Raw genomic sequence first — 17,929 nt, 5'->3', positions numbered from 1 at the left:
CTACGGTCTGTTATTTCTTGTTGGCAGTTCTGTGCAGTCGTTTCTCATGAAGAACAAGTTATACTGGCAATGGGTGCTGCTTTGTTCTTTGCTTAGTTGGTTGCACTTATTCTTACCAAGCTTTCTCCAAAGTATGATGTGGTTTCTCGAGCTTTGAGGTGCTAGGTTACAACCACTTAGTTGGATTTTGATAACCTTAGCTCCCTTCTCTTGGAAGAAGAGTTTGTCCTCGTTTCTCAGGGTAAGATTAATTTTCACTTAACAGTTGTGATCAGGCACTTCCTTTAGTTTAGGAGAAAGGTTGGAGTCGTTGCTTCTCATGGGACATCTGTCTAAGGATTGTTTGTCCAAGAAGAAGGACAAGACCAAGGGCAAGTCTTCATCTCAGAAGAAGGGCAAAGACATGACACAGGACAATGACTCAGATACTTCTAGTAACTCATCTAGGGCTCTCAGGATGCCTCTGGCTCGAGAGGACCAAGATGGTGTACTTCTCTAGTATATATGCAGTTTTCCCCATGTGCTTCCATCCAGAGGAGGCTTGTGGGCGGGAGAGGGGACTGGTAGCAGCTTGATTTTTTGGTGCATGGAAACCGTGAGTCGGAGTTCCAAGCATTGAAAATTTGGCAGGAGATGGCCATCTTTGGTGTAGCAGAGATTATGGACTGGTTGAGTTCCAAGTTCATTGTTCGAGGCTTTTGGGACGTGATGTGTTCATAGTCCATTGTTGGGGGATTTTGGACGCGGTGTGTCCAACAGCTCATCATCTTATTCTTGGAGTTCGTATGGGAATTTAGAGCCAAGCAAAGTTCCTTGCTATTCGTGGTGGCATTTTGTTTCGAGGAAATAGGTTGGTGGGTACTCTCTCTCAAGTGATTCCGGTATTTGTAGTACTGGAGGGTCCATGGTTGCATCTTCATTAACTTATCCTTATCTTCTTCAGACTCTTGCACATTATGAGTTGCAGAGGGGGTGTTAGAAATTGTGCATCTCAGTGTTATGGAGCTTTCCCTATTTTATGGGCTTTTATCTATTTTCTTCTTATTTAGTAGGTCGTGAGGCTGTCAGCCTGTTTCTAGGGGCAGTCGGCCAGTTCACAGATTCACTATATAAGGCAGCTTCGCATTATCATTTGTTTGTATCCAATCCAAGCATAGTGCAACACTTTCCCTTGTTGGCTATTGCCATTGTAAAGCTTCATGCTATTATAAAAGGTGATCTTGTCCACAAGCTCTCTATCTCCTTTGCTTCTTCTTTGTCTTGTATTGTCTATGCTTTTGCCTATGCATACACCAACACTTTGCACAAAGGATGAGATTTTTGCAGCTGATGAGTATGTAAGAGACTTGGATATTGCCTTTGCTCAGGTGCGGACAGCCATTGCAAGATCACAAGACAAACATAAAAAGGTTGCCGACAAGCATAGAAGACAATTTGATGTTAAAGAGAATGATTGGGTTGCTGACATTCGAGAAAGCAAGACTTGCAGAGAGGCCTGGCAAAGAGGGTGCATACCCTAAAGTTGCAACCAAATACTATGGGCCTTTTCGAGTGATCAAGAAGATCAATGAAGTGGCTTTCAGGTTGGCATAGTCATTGGCATATACACAATGCTTTTCATGTGAGTCTCCTTCGCAAGTATGTAGGGCCGGAGCCTAGTGAACCGGTCATTGCCGACAGACGTGTATGAGCCTGAGGAGATTTTGGAGCCAGAACAGATTGTGTATCACAAGGAGCACAAGCTTGCTATAGGTGTTGTCTGGTGTTACCATGTGAAGTTCAAGAACTATCTTCCCATTGATGCTAAATGGGTAGATGAAGAGTTCTTTAGAGATTTCCCGCACTTGCTTCAGATGTATTTGGATGCTTTTCAGTTTGCAAACAACTGTTTAGAAGCCAGGGGAGATGTCACTAGTTGGCCACCCAACTGGTCCGCCCGTGCTTTCTCATTATGTATATCCATTGGAATGGTGTCCATGGTAGTTGCATATGCCGGGGATTAATGCCACTCATGTGATACTATGGACTTGGCTTTCCGTTGGGACTTGTGCCTGTGTGTACATACCCGGAAATGTGTGGAGGATTGGTGTTCCATTGGGTCCGGTACCTCGTGTACTTGCCTCGAACACATCTATTTTAGTATAGTCTCATGAATGGGAATTGTCCATACCAATGCTGCATTGCATAGCATCTTTATGTGCTTGCGTGCAAATTGAATTTGCATGCTGTTTTCATGCTTGCTTGACCAATGTGAAATTGTTTACTGACATGGTTATGTGGCATGTGACAGGTTGTAAGTATTGGTCAAAACCTAGCCTTAGAAACTAGCATTAATTTATGAGTGTGTACACACTTTATTAAGTTTTGGGCGATCAAAACTCACTTATAAATTATGACTAGTCCTTTGTTCGCTGTCCTGAGGTGGACAATGCTCAATGCCCACCGTCTAGACCTTATCCCCTTTGTTCAAAGAGAGCAACCAGCCATGTGTCCGTCCCAGCTTGCACCCCAACTCACTTGCACTCTCTGCTTGACACCCAGGGTGGACATCTTATCATCTCTCTCTTCCTTCTCTCCTCTCAGTGCTAATCGAGTTCTCTAAACTATCTACTTTCTCTTTGCTCTTTTCTATGTGTGTTTACTCTCATAGGAGGGGGCAGATGTCTCTTTTCTTATGGCTTTTCTTGCCTTGTAGACTTGTGGCTAACCAGTGGACAGCAGGTCTTGGTGCAGATCCATCACACCTTAGATGCCCACCTGCTATTGAGTCATTTCAACATTTGCATCTGGAGTTACATAGACTCCCAAATGATCTGGTGTTCTGTTGCCTGGCTCATTGGCAAGTTGGGGCTCAATTGCTTGGTTAGCCCAATTTGGTCCACAAGGCTTTTATGAGGATAATGATTCAGACACTTTGAATTGGGAATTTACCGCAGGATGTGTGAATGCAGTAACTCCCAGAATATGAGCATCCAGATGATCCCAACAAAGTTCGTAAACTGAGGAATGACTCGTATAGACTGAAACAAGCTCTCAGGCATGGTGTGGAGAAATAGATGCTTTCTGCTACTAGATGGGGTTCAGATACTGTGATGAAGATCCATCATTGTATGCATGATATAATCATCATCATTCCTAATGTGGATGACCTCATTCCGGCGTTAGTCCTACTTGTGCAGTTTTGGATAGGCTTTCCACATGACACTTACACAATTAACTTTTCCTTTAATGCACTTATTTCAGAATATCATACTTTTCTATGTTTCTATGTGAGGGTAGATGCAGGTGCAAGGCATAACTTGTTCACAGATGCCACTTGCAGAACATGAAGTTCACATATAATTCCTGCTTAAGTTGCATGTCTACAGTTAGGATGCTATGTGGGATGCAGAAGCACAAATTGGGGAAGAGCTTGCACTTCTGGATGTCAATAGAGAGAACAATGTGTCAGGTAGAAGATGAATCTACTCCTTATTTTTTATCAAGAGTTCACAGCTTTGGAGGACTGAAATGGAGCTTACGTAAACACAAAAATCTACACACGTGCATGTGGGATATAGTGGTTTATGTATCAGGCTCCTAGTAAAGAGATCCTGGGCTTGAGTACCATGCCCTGCATGTTGGCACCCATTGTGTCATGAGAAGGTTATATGTACTTTTCACTCATCTTGAGGGTTGTTACAGTTCTCTGTCCTTTTTATTTGCAGGGTATATGGAATTGAAAATTATGGACAAGGAGGAAAAGGGTGTCTCCCAAGCTTTTGAGAGCCTTATGAACAGATTGGCAATGCAGACCGAAAAGATGCTGCATTTTGAACACTCCATATCTTTTTCGAAAAGGTATTTTCAGAATGATATAAACCTGTTGTAGGTGCACAACCTGACTGTTCAAGAAAGCACCCAGCATTGTTTTTCTCACAATGCTTTTTGGTGGAGAACTCAGGTGCTTTGATAAGGATTGCTATTACAACAAAGAATCGAATTTCTATGATAAGAAAAACTTATCATATGATAAGGATCAGATTGTGCAGAAGGCTATCATAGGACGTTTGAGGCAGTCAGTCTTTGCTGATGGAACCCAATGTTCTTCTATACAAATTGATGGTGTTGATGAGAAGACCAAGGTTGTCCGCGATCTTCAATCAATCTATGAAGTGGGATCATATAGCAGCTTGGAATCGACTAAGAGTGCTGAAGTACATAGAAACAACGATGCTACTACAATAGTTGAAGAAGAACTTGGCTGCCACAAAGGGCTTTATGTTTCAGAAGAAAAACATATGCATAGAAAGGTAAGTTGTAGCATAACTAGAAAAGGAGCATAAACGCAAAGGGATGAAGCATTTGTCTTTATGTGTGTGCGTGTTGAGTGTCATGTATATGTACATGCATGCTATGCACATACCTGTTTGCATGCGTCTCTATGTATAAATATATCCAAGTATCATGTATATGTACATGCTTGTGATGTACATGCCAGTTTCTGTATGCATGCATTATCAACATTAAGCATATACTCTCTTCAAAGTGTAAGTTTTGAGTTATCCTAGGCTACAGTATGTGTGAAATATTGTGTGCATAACAAACAGGCGTACGCATAGCATGCATGTGCACTCACAGACATAATACTTGCATATATTTACACATACACATACATCGTATACAGACACGCACGCACAAGGGTATGCACACACACACAGAGTAAGCATGTATTCTCATGAATGGTTTCATGCATGTTTTCTTTGTATAAGACTGCTTACATGCACACAGGAGCAAGTTGGTAGAGTTTGGGCACTGTTTGAGACAGATGAGCTAGGAAATCCTGAGAAAAAAATTGCAGGTAGTGGAAAGATTTTGCTCAATTTGAGTACGAAAAGGCAAGGCTACTCCATTCCCTTGGACACGTGTGAACTTCCAAATCAAAGCTTGGCCCTTGATGATCCCAGAAATACATCAAATTTTAGCCTTCCAATACAGTTGATGGTAATGGACTGGGAAGCATCAGAGAAGCTTCGAATAAAGTGGCAGCACTACATTACACAGGTGCAAACTTCTCTTCAGTTTGAATGGAAGGTTGCAGAATACACAGATCAATACAAACTATCTGCAGAGAAAGAGGGTGACTCATGTAACATGCAATCCAAAATGGCTAGTGAAAGCGCCAAAGAACGCCAAGGTTCTCACATGGTCCTTAGTGAAAGAGGAGAGTGTGGTATTTTACAGGACGAAAGTTGCGAAGAGGTTTACAGTCAAGTAGAGGATAGCAAAGAGGGTACTAAAGAGATGGACATTGTTTTGTCAACCTACAGACTGCATGTCGAAAATCCAGAGGATGATGGCTTTGATGTGGCTTTCTCTGCACCATTGATTCTAAACAAGACGCTGCTGGAGCAGAAGCTTAACTGCTGTGGAAACGAGTTGCAGAATGTGATCTTTTTGAACTTGAATCATGAAGGGATTTCTTCCTTAGGCGAACTGGTACTAAGTCATTGGTGTCCAAAGACAAGGATTTTTACTGCAGACATGAACAGGTTGAATAGTGTGAAGTCTGCTTTTGTTGGGTACGAGCAAACTTTAGAACAGCTCTCATTAAAGGATAACTTCTTGTGTGATCTGAACGGATTGGAGTGCCTGCATAAGTTGCAGGCGATTCATTTAGATGGGAATTATTTACTCCAATTGAGTGCTTCTGCTTCAAGTATGTCACAGAAGGAGCTTGAACTTGAACTAGAAGGCCGTGAAACAAGAGGACAGAAAAAAAGTGAAGTCCAGCTACCAGCTATATCAAGGAATATCAAATGCCTCCCTTCATCATGCTGGCCCAACCTAAAGGAAATCGGCTTGAGCTGCAACCGGATCTCAAAGGTGGAAAGACTGGGACTTCTATGCCCAATACTTGAAGTTTTAGATCTTGGCTCCAATAATCTTGTTTCTCTTGGTGGGCCACAAGAAAGTGCCCTTTTAGGTCTGAAATGCCTAAGGGTTCTAGACGTGGGGCAAAACAAACTGAAAGGAAAGAGCCTATGGGAGGGTCTGAGCCACTGTCCTTTTCTGGTTTCATTGGTTGCATCACGAAATCGACTTCGAGACCTTCCTACCCATGTTGGCAGTGTTTTCCTTAGAGAGCTATGGTTAAATGGAAATTCGATCAAACATTTCTCCTGTACAGCATGGATGCCGAACCTGCAACGCTTGTACCTGCAAGACAATGAGATTGATACAGTGACACCCATTTGGGGTTTCCCTGCTCTTGAGGTACATAATTGCATCAAAGTTTAACTAGTTCATCTTGGAATGCAATATTTAAGGACTCTCTCTCTCTCTCTCTCTCTCTCTCTCTCTCTCATGTTTTTGGGATACTTAGCTTTTTTGCTCATGTTTGTTGACATTTAGTCTTCTCATGGATGACATGTACTACCTTTTGGTCTCATAGACCCTTTGGGTCTTAAATAGAGTTAATAATCTTTCATTCTTTATTTCGCAGACACATTTTGAGGACAAGAGCTTAATCCAAATCAACTCACAACACGCATAGGATGCATGCGAATCCATCAATGGAATGGGTAGTAGTTGGTCTCTAATTCACCTTTCAACCTAGATCCATTGATCAAATGGGAACTGCTCTTCTGCTCACCCTTGAGCTGTAGAGGAATAGATGACACATCGAGGATCAACGTGCAAGATGGTAGATTTGGTGGGGCCCACACTACACTGAACCTCCTGGAAGGGTTTTGCTCACAAGGAGTATTCCATGTAGACCAATCTGGACTCCTGATTCTCAAGATGAGAATCACTCAGATTAAAAAAGGCCAATTATTACTTCTTATATTTTACCAGAGCTTATCACATGCGCACACACTTATTATCCTCTCTCTCTTGAGAGACTAGCTTAACAGATGGTTAATCTATCCTATTAATTGCACGTACGCGTTGGCCTTCATAAATCAATCAAGGCTGCCTGACCCGTATTTGACTTATGAGCTGTGCCAGATGAGGACATAACATTACTTCCCCCTTCTTTGATTCATGTTCTCACTCTCAAAATCTACAGGTTGTTGTTTTAGCATCACCAATAGCATAACTGCCAGCATTCGCTAGATGCAACATAATGCTGTGGTCCTTAAAGCATATGTCCACAGACTTCACATCCATTAATAAATTTCAAAATCACTAGCACTCCCCAATGAGACTTGCTTTGCCGAATATACCCTGTCTGGAGATATTCAAGAAACTGCCTTGCAATCTTTTTCTTTCATGAAAATCATCTGGTTTGGATTCACTAAAACTGATTGCGCTTTAGGAACAAGCTCAATCCCATGATCATCTCTCCTCACATGAAGCAATTCATAAGGTAGCTTTGATGGAAATACATCGGGAAATTCAGTATCTCATGCATATCCTTCACTCTTGTGAATCCGTAGGTTGAAGGATTGGGGGTTTTGCAACAGCCAAATTTATGGCTGAATCTTCTGAAATTATAGCATGCTTTGCTTGCAGATTACTTGTTTTTTCATGTGGCTATCCACCCTTGGGTGTGTCCTCATCCTTACACAAAAGTCCGGAACCATCCAGAACCTACTTAAGAGCATGTAAACCCAAGTTAAGCTAGCTGCCCATAATTTTCAGATTTGTAATAAATACCACACGTAACACGTTACTTATTGTAAACATTCATTAAACGATAGTTTTGGTATATAAATGAACTTAGGTTCACATGACATAACCAAAGAAGAAGATGGTTGCATTGAACTGGTTGTAGTTGGTGAAGTTACTGCTGCTGATACTGATGATTCGTTTGGACAAGTGAATATGACATATGTTTCCCACGACCAGGTTGCCTAATACTGAGTGGTCCTTGCCCATTGGTCTTCCCCGTTTCATTTGAAACTGGTCTTTCTCTTTAGTCTTGAACAAATGGAGTAGCTGTATTGTTGTCCATATATCTCCCAAGCTCTAAATAAGGGAACTTGTGTGAAAGAATCCGAAATCTCCCGTGCAAGCCAAGGCAGCAATGCACAAGAGGGAGGGAGAGTCTCCAATTTTCTACTTGTTAGGGAGAGAGGAAGTGGTGGAAAGCATAAGCATGCTTATATTCAGCATTATTAACACATTTAGCAAGTTGTGTAACATTAGTAAACTAGCCGACCTGCTTCAGCCAGCCGACCAGCCCTGTGCTTGCATATAAATAGCTAGCATTGCGTTCCAGCATTCATTCATTCAAGCATTCCAGTATTCAGCAAGCAGATCTTCAAGCGATCATCTCCAGGCAGAAAACGCAGCTTCATATCTTGCAGAAACGCATCCTACTCAGCCTGCCTACATAGCTTCATCACTTGCTTATTCAGCCTGCATACCAGCCATCATCGTTTGCATATTCACAGCCTAGAAACAGTCCCGATTCAGCCTTCTCTCAGCCTCATTCTTGCAGCCGTCCTACATACCTTCGAAGAGTGCATTGGTGTCGAGATTGGTCATCACTGGTGCTTCTACAGCAGTGTGCAAGCAGCCCTACTCTTGGTCTTCGGAAGGTCTTGCGTTTGGCTCATCTACAGTCTTAAAGTCAGTCTTGTAGTCATTCTCTTCAAAGAAATAAAGCAAATACTCCTAGCAATAGGAAAGGGCCCTTTAGTGGGTAATTGGGACCCAATACTGTGTAATCTCTCTCTCTTCCTCTCTTAAAGGTTGAAGTGATAAAGTGGATTGCTAGAGAGTCACGAAAGTCAGGATACAGAAGGCGGTGTGAGACTTTGTGTGACATGATCCTTCATCTACGCATAATTCCGCTGCATGTTACACCCGCACACTCTACCAGGCATTTCTTTGATTGTTTGCATGCATGCATTGTCTAGCGTCCACAAGGAACCCTTCACAGGTTTTCTTGTTGCTCTTTAGCTCCCGGCTTGCTCATTCTCATAAGCCATGTGCCTCGAGGTCGCTGTAACCCATCATTGGCATGCACCCACATCCACCCAATGCGTGCAAAGCTTAACCATTAGTAGTCAGTCACTCCTTGACCATGCCTTGTGAGGGCTCACTAAGGTCTACTGAACCCTAGCTGTGCTATGCTACCCTATACATGTCCTCCGTTGTCTTGCACATGCATCTGAGGATTGTAGAAGGTGACATATTCTGTAGATCAGTGCTTTTTACAGCAACAGTGTATCTCACTTTGTAGAAATTTGTGCATGTGTGGTGATTGATTATTGGGGATCTTCAATCCATTCCATTTCTTTGGTATCAGCTTCTTGCAACCATCAGTCAGAAGCCAGAGATGTAATTCAAGAGTGCAAAACGGGAAGATGTTTACTGGTGAGTACCTGGACTCCACACTCATCCTCCAACAAGCAGTTGACTTTAATCAGGGTTACATGAGCTTAAACATCTCCATCTAGTAGTGCAAGGTGATCAACCAGATGATCAACAGGTGGTTTAAGGGTCTCTTCTTGTCATGGTTGCCGTTTGAGGGAGTGTGAATCAGAGTCCTTGAATTGCCTCTCCTTCTGCAGCAGAAAATGGCCAAGATGTAAGTATGTATCTACAGTAGCTGACTTGTTAACGGCTGATTAGGTTGCCATCACCCTGCTGATTTCTGCAGCTGGGGGAATGGATGCAGCTCCAGTTCTTATCTTCATCTTAACATGAAACATTTTTGAGGGTGACCATTTGAAGATAGATTTTTAACATCCAAGGGATCCCATTTGGGAGCGACACACCTTAAGAATCCATGCTAGCTTTCACGAGAAGGTGCCCAAAATACAAAGAAAGCAACATTGCAAGAGGAATGCATGTTCAAGCTTCTGCTTGAGAGAGAAGAATGTGGTAAAGTAGCTCTATGACGATAACTTTGCTGTCTCAAGGCATCCCATTTGGGAGAGGCACACCTTTTTTTTTGGGAAGTAATTTTAGTTTATACTATATACACAACAAAACCCAAGCCTTTCCTAGGTAAGTTGGGGCTAGCTCTCTACTCCCTTTACCCCATGGCATGGGGATAATAATTATATAGTCATAGATATGTAGATACGTTAGTGTGGCGAATGCCTTGATCGCATAATCAAGTGATTCCTAGGTAATTTTGTAGCGAGAGTCCTGGGTAAGTTGGTGTCGGCTCCTTACTCTCTTAGTACCCTAAAAAATTCTCTCTTCCCACTATCCCCATTTAGTGAAGATACCCAAGCCATTCATGGGTACCCTGGCCATTAAGTGAAGGTACCCGAGCACATCATTCTGGGGTACCCAAATCTTAGACCATACAGTTATATTTCTCAGAAACAACATGGGTGTTGTACCCATGTCAGTAACAGTCCCAGCATGCCTTACAACCATATATATGAGGTGCCTAATCAGCTACCAGATACCAGCATCATAATGCTACTATTGTGCAGATCCATAACAGCAACCCAACTGCACCTGCACAGCCCCATCCTTGCTGGGCCCAGAGCCACCAGAACAAAATAAACCAGACTCCATGTGATGATAGCCTGCCAACAGCCTAGTCCCAACAGTAGTATCCCTTCCTCAGATATGAGGAGCATCCTCAACATCAGCATCATAAGGACTGGTGTCCAGTACTTCAGAAACTGCAACTGAGAGACCAATACTAGAACCAGTGTGACGTGTAGCACCCCAACGGCCCTCAATATCAGTACAACATAGACTACATCTCCACCAGCCACCTCTTATGCCCTGACCTTCTGAAGCACCACGTTGTAGGAGCCTGCATTCAACCAACTCAAATCTTTGAGATAGGTAGCCAACTCTCAGCATCTAAATCTTCAAGATAGGCAGCACCCAAATCTTTGAGATAAGGTAAGGTAAACTGTAGAGTTCCATCCATTTTCCTGCATCAATGAAGCAACGTCAGGCTTGACCTGACTAGTAAGGGCTTCAACATTTATGCCCATCTCCTTGGAATCCCCAAACAGCAATCCATTTCTTGAGTTCTAGATTTCCGAGACACGTATACATGACGGCACTAAAAAGGATATTGCTCTCCTCAGCAGGACCCACATAGTGTCCTAAGGCATCTTTACACCATCTTGACATCCTGACCGACATAGTTCTCAAGGCTGGACAACTCCACAACCCATGCCACATATCTTCTACATTAGGCTTGCATCTAGGACATGTACCTGCAGAAATCCCCCTTTTAAAGAACTTCAGGTCTATGGGGAGGGTCCCTACCAACGCCTACCAACACTTTCCACAGAAATGCCATCATCTGGATGAGAAGCCCTGACTGCCAGATGGATCTGAACCTTGCGGACCAACATATAGAGAAGCTCACCCTCCAGAATTTATTTACAGCTGAACAGCCCATTTCTTACCATCAACTGCTTGTACAGACCAGCAGTCACAGGGTTCTCCAAGGAGAGCCCCCTGGCCATAGCCAGTCCACCTTCCAAGACTCACCATTAAAGCACATATTTAGCTGTAAGCCATTTAGCTTTCTCAAAACTGCCTGTACTACTTGCTTATCAAACCGAGAAACTCCATACATTACTAACATCTGCTCTGAGATTCTCCAGCCTATCAATGGAGCATCCCAAAAATCAGCAATATAGACAATACCTTTATTATTTAATCTCTTGGCAACCCTAAAATCCAGATGAGCCAGAGTTGCCAATCAAAGAATTACCAGATGCCTTCCAATAGCCATTCCACTCTAGCATGGGCCAAAGAATTTTTCAACATCTTACTACAAGTACAGCAAAGGGCATTCCCTTGCCCCTTGGAGGAGCAAGTGGAGAAAACCATGATAGGCTACCCCCGACTCCATTCTGCACAATGATCTTTGAGAATCCAGGCCTATGGTTGCTGTTGCTCAAAGAATACTCCAGCTTGCTTGGCCACCCTGGCCTTTGGGTGGACCTGTAGGTTAAGTATGTCCAAACCCCCACTATCTTTAGGTTTGCACATTTTGTACCAGGCAAGGAAAGTACAAGCTGTCTTCCCTCTTTTATTCTTCCACAGAAACCCTCTGATCCTTTTTAAATTCCAGCAAAGGAGTGAAGAAATGGACATTGGCCAGCATTGATTACCACCACTCAGAGTGAATGGGGAGCAGAGTATTATCTTTTTATTTTATATGTTACCTTGTCCAGCACCACCCACAGTCCACCAAGTCTTTGCCTGTAGATCCAATAGCTCTTCTCATATTGTCATGGCAGCTTCTCACATGTTCAAACTCAAAACGACATATGTACATATCTTTCAATTGTTTAAAACTGATTATCAAGGAAAGTTGGATTTCAAGACCCTCCTTTAAAGAAAAGTTCTGCAATTGTGAAGGCCAAATAGTGAGCAAATGGATTCCTGATGATGAAAGAAGCATAAAAGTAATTTAAGCTATACTGATAGTGATTTCAGGTGCTTGATCTTTCATTCAACAGAATATCACAAGTGAAGCAACTGCAGCAGTTAGGCTGTTTCTCTAAACTCCGCTCACTTCAGCTCAACGATAATCCAGTAGCAGAGCTTCAAAACTATGCAGAGAAAGTTCTTGAGGCTGTACCGTGGCTTGTGGAATTGGATAATGAACCTTTGACAGATCATTCAAGGCATCAAGCTGTGAGAAATATCTTCTTGAACGTTATGAATGCTGTTGGTTTATGGTATGTGCGGTCAAACACCTTGAAAGGCAAGGTGCCATTTTTAAGCGTTGTTGACATCCCAAGGCAGGAGATTAAGATAATTTGCACTGGATTAGAAGGCTGCTACACTAAACACTGTGAAGACTATGGGTCATTGGTAGATAACACAAGTGTAGAAAGGGGTTTAATGCCCATAAACAAAATCATGGCAGGCATTGCTGATATGACTGGTTTATGGGAGATACTTTTAAAAGTATGGCATACGTACATGACAGATCTCCATGGAAGAACTCAGAAACCATATTTTCCTTCTCAAGTTGAGTCTCAATGGAGATTACAGTCCTTTCAACTAATGTGCTTAGATCATAAACACAGGCTTTTCAACAGTTCAAAGGAATCGGCTAGCTTGAAAGAAGCCAACAAAGATGAGTCTCTTCCAAGTGTATCAGAGATGACTCTACTTCCTGGAGAGGAGGAGATACGTTTGACACAGGATTATATGCACATGGGATATGGAAAATATACAAGGAATAGCTATATCTATGACCTTGAGCTTTGCATGTGGGAGCATATGCAGTTCAATGACAACCATCAGAAGGAACCTTTTCAAAGGAACGAGGGTTATGAGACTGATATTAAGCTACACCATCGAAGGATTCTACGACTGCAAGCCATTGCAAGAGGGTTTTTAGTCAGAAAGCAGTACAGAGAGTGTAAAGCTTGTTTCTGTAAAGCAGTTGAGGCAACCACCTCTTTGCAGGATCAAGAAACTGAATTATGCTACTCAGCAATTAAAATACAAGCTTCTTGGAGGGGATGGAAAGCAAGGAAATCTAGTCTTTTGAAGAAAATCTTTTTAGAGAAACAAATGAAGATGCAGGCCATAGTGAAAGTCCAAGCACTCTGGAGGGGATTCAGAACCCGAAGAAGGTTTCAGCTGGCAATGAGAACCTCCAAGTATGAGGATTCTGATGAATTTGAGTACATCGTGGTTGATGAGTCTGACTTCCTGCCTGAAGATATCCATTTTGAGAAATTTGACCTAAACCATAAGCTATGGTATGAAGAAAGATGTGATGTCCAGGAACTTCCAAGCAGCCCTTGTGGAAAACCAGAAGAGAGTCCATGTGCTTTGAGTTATTCCAAGGTGCGTCATATCTTACATAGGTCTATCAAAATGTGCAGTTTTTAGTTGCAGTAACATCTTGTTAGCTGTACTTTGGAGATGGGTTGCCATCTTGTAGCTTAGCCATACCTACTTTCATATTTGGGATCTTTGAAGAAGAAGAGGCTTTCTTCATAGCCAACTCAAAAGGGTTCTTTGTGTTTATCTAAGCATAGTGAAGACCTTACGGAGGTCATTGCCTTGAATTAACTTGTAGGGAAGGACACCGTAAATTAAAAAAATGATGCGGAGGGGCTGCTGTCACAAATTCCTGATTTCTCGGGCTTTATGGTTAAATCCTGCGTATGTTCATGGCCATGGGTGGCTCACCATTTGATATGTGTCCATGGCGTACTAGGCATTCTGTTGACATGTTTTTGGACGGATCCTGGGGAGCCCATTTACATGGCAGGGTGTATGTACAAGTATCATTGGTAGATGGGGCTTCTTTCCAATCATGAGCTCAAATTGAAAGCATATGTGCTTGTGCCTTTCTTTTTATTTGTATGACTTGTTTTTTTTTTGTGGACAATGCTTGGTTTAAAAGCCTGTGAAGGCCAAGTGATGGGGACGGCTTGATGGACAAGTGTGTTGCGTCATTTGTTTGCCTAACGGGACATTTGATGGGTTTTGTAGGTGGTAAGTATAAAATTAAAAACTTACCTTTTGTTAAAAACATTGCAAATTCACATTACTTTCATTTTTTTGACCAGACAAAATTTGGTCCAAGGTGGACAAAGTGTCCCGGGCGGGCACCCTAAATGTCCACTCTCCCAAGTGGACAAAAACACGAGGATTTTTATCTTAACCTGTTTCACATGAACTGACTCGACGAGTCATGGGGACACCTTACGGGACACATGCCAGTGCCCAACACCAGATCACCCCATACTGCCACTTGTCATTTCTCTCTCTCTCTCTCTCTCTCTCTCTCTCTCTCTCTCTCTCTCTCTCTCTCTCTCTCTCTCCACTGTTCGCCTCTCTCCCGCCCGTCGCTTCACTGTCCCGCCTGTTGACCCGCCTGCTGCCCTCTCTCTCTCTTCGAACCTGTGTCCCCTCCCTCTCTCTCTTCGAACCTGGGTCGCCTCCCTCTCCCGCCTACTGCCCCGCTTGCTGACTCTCTCTCTCTCTCTCTCTCTCCTGCCCGTCGCTTCACTGTTCGCCTCTCTCCCGCCTGTCGCTTCATTGTTCACCCCTGCTCGCCGCCGTTTCACTGCTCACCTCTCTCCCGCTCGCCTCTCTCCACTGCTCGCCGCCCTCTCTCCTGCCTCTCTCTCTCTCTCTCTTCGCTTCGCCTATTCGCCTCTCTCCCGCCCGTCACTTCACTGCTCGCCGCCCTCTCTACACTTGACCCAGTGGATCAAGTTAAGGGATGACAAATTAAAAACCTGTATAATTGAAATTCCCATGGAGGAATGTTCAGATGGAAAATTCGATCTAATGGACTATTATTGTGTTAAGAATTTGAATGATATGATGTGAGTGAATTATTATCTGATGATGAGTTCTATATAAGGGATCTTTATCCCAGGATTCTGTTGGGTTCACCAGACTATAAGGAACCCCAGAATCAGTTGGATCTTAAGGGAAAGAGTTGTCCTCTAGTTTGCGAGATAAGGACATCTCGCGTTTTTTAAGTGGGGTAGAATGTAAGATTCCTCCCTCCAGCTTTTAACGTGTGCAGGTGTAAGAACCTCCCCTTCTGATCTTATCTCTCTCTCTCTCTCTCTCTCTCTCTCTCTCTCTCTTCGCCTCGCTGTTCGCCTCTCTCCTGCCTAGGCTAGCTCGCTATGCTGGCCCGTCCGCATTTCCGCTAGGCCGTCCGCCTCCTTGTCCCCACCCACCCTTCCTTAGGCCCCCAAGGCAGCAACATAACTCTCTCTCTCTCTCTCTCTCTCTCTCTCTCTCTCTCCCTGCGTGTGGGAAGTGCTGCAGAGTAAGCTCGAGGAATGGCTCCGAGCCTCCAAGAGAAGCTCGAGGCCCTCGAGACGGCAATGAAGGCACTAATCAAAGAGAACAAGAAGACATCCGATTCCAACCTGAGGTGGAGAACAAACTACACCGGCACATCATGGCCCTCGAAGCACGGGTCACGGACCTTGAACAAGAGAACACAGCACTCAAGGAGGAGGTGAGTGCATTGAAAGTGGAACTGGTAGCTGTCAAGAACACCGAGAATGAAGAAGGGGAGATCAATGACAACACTCTCAGGGCCATCAAAGAAGAGATCTCCAAGAAGATCACAAGGACATGGAGGGAAAACTCGAAGCCAAGCAGTCAGGATGGGTTGAGGTGGTGAAGAAGAACATCTGTAAAGAAGTGAGGGAGGAGAACACCAAATCATTCACACCACCATTGAGGAGGAGAAGATGAGACATGCCCGCCGCCTCAACATTCGAGTCATAGGTATAGCCGAGACACCCGACTCCACTCCCGAGAAAGATGGACAGCTTCTATGCATGAAGGTCGGCTATAGGGAAGAGGACCCTCTCCCCTTCACCAAAGCATGGAGAGCCGGGAAAGACTCAACATGCAAGCGAGCCCTCATCCTACAGTTTGCAAGAGAGACGGAGAGGGTCACCTTCATGAGAAAGAGGGTGATTCTACGGGGATTACAGGGAGATCCCATCTATTTGGATGACGACCTTACAAGGATGCAGATAGAACATAGGAAAACATGCATGCCGAGAGTCCTACAGGCCCGGAAAGAGGGCAAGAGAGCATTCTATCGCGATGGCCGTGTCATCATCGATGGCAGGGCCACTGATTAGCGCCAGGCGGCCTATGGGACATTGGCTATGGAGGATCCAGATTCACAGATACACATAGCAGTTTGGAACTGCAATGGAGCACTTTGGACACATCCTGGGAGGATAGAGGAGGTCATGGAGGGACGGGACATCACACTACTTACAGAGACGCACCAGAGCCCAGAGAGGGGGCTACCCAAAGTAGAGGGCTATCAATGGGAGTTTACATACAGGGGGACCACATGGTAGAGCACATCGAGAGGATCTGGAGGTATAGCGGTACTCTTCAAGCGAGAGCTACAAGAGCGCCTACAGGTGGTAGCACGTGACCAGGAGGCTAGATACATGTGGATTAGACTGCAGCTCTCAGCAGACAGGGTGTTATACATTGCTCTATGCTACTTCTCTCCTAGAGGATCGAGATATGCCATGACAGCAGAGGATGAGAGTAGAGGCGAGGAGGAGGACACAGGGCCATTGGGAGAGTCACCATATGCAGCGCTTTCAGATGAGATCATACACTACTCCAACCTGGGGGAAGCCCTCCTTATGGGGGACTTCAATGCACGGACACAGAGCCGACAGTGCGACATTTATGATTTCGAGCACCCCGAGGTGATGCACACACTAGAGATGGAGGACACGGGAGCCTGCAGGGTGTCAGAGGACATGGGGCCAGATAACACCAGATATGGTCATCACTTACTTGAGTTGGGAGCGCAACACCATCTCGTTATTTATAACGGGATGAGACAGTGGCAGGATTCAGGAGCACTGACATGCTTTCCACGATCAGGGGGGGTAGCACAGTGGACTACATCATGGGGTCCATGGAGACCACACAGGTAGTGACATCTTTCACCATCCCCCCCTGTCCTATTGGTGCGGATCACACATACCTCTTACTGTCACTGGCGAGCTCCACACCAGCACCCACACAGCCCACACAGGCATCGCATACAACCTTCTACTTCACCCATGACTTGGCACCATTTTTGTCTGCTCTTCTAAGAGAAGGACGGCTATTGGTCACCAAGAATTGTATATTGTACTTGTTGGACAGCATGATTGAGGGATCTGGAGAGGATATGCATGTTTCCATGGGTGATAAATATGCAACAAATGTACATGCCTCTGGTGAAAATACAAAAATTGAGAAGCTTCGTCAAGAGCTTAAAGAAGTTAAAGCTGTTTTGCATTCATGTGTGGTGCAACATGCGTTGGAAGTGCATCATAAGAGTATGTAGGACACAAGGGATTTTGAGGTAATTGCTACACAAATGGGACATCATGATCCGGAAGTCCTTGCACACTCTTATTTGCATATGCCAAGTGGAGGAGATCGTGACAAAGGCAAAAAGGTAATGCATGAACCATCTAGGCATGTCTCTGGTTATGGACAGCAGCATGGACAGCATGTA

At 44.1% G+C, this 17,929-nt stretch overlaps 1 protein-coding gene across 2 annotated transcripts in view; it reads left to right on the top strand.

The window, feature by feature from the left end:
• The window catches only part of LOC147605127 (uncharacterized), a 66,902-nt gene that overhangs the window by 15,064 nt on the left and 33,909 nt on the right, over window positions 1–17,929 (top strand). For both annotated transcript variants that reach the window (XM_086793866.1, XM_086793867.1), the window contains exons 2-6: window positions 3,369–3,451; window positions 3,708–3,840; window positions 3,944–4,292; window positions 4,771–6,255; window positions 12,370–13,740. In XM_086793866.1, the coding sequence (XP_086649992.1) occupies window positions 3,379–3,451; window positions 3,708–3,840; window positions 3,944–4,292; window positions 4,771–6,255; window positions 12,370–13,740 (3,411 nt within the window). In that variant the 5' untranslated portion in view covers window positions 3,369–3,378. The remainder of the gene's footprint in view (window positions 1–3,368; window positions 3,452–3,707; window positions 3,841–3,943; window positions 4,293–4,770; window positions 6,256–12,369; window positions 13,741–17,929) is intronic.

Source organism: Cibotium barometz, chromosome 60, assembly GCF_041138505.1.
Source record: "Cibotium barometz isolate CiBa-2024 chromosome 60, ASM4113850v1, whole genome shotgun sequence".
NCBI lineage: Eukaryota > Viridiplantae > Streptophyta > Polypodiopsida > Cyatheales > Cibotiaceae > Cibotium > Cibotium barometz.
The sequence above is the reverse complement of the archived record's forward strand: the minus strand, read 5'-3'. Positions and strand labels throughout refer to the sequence as shown.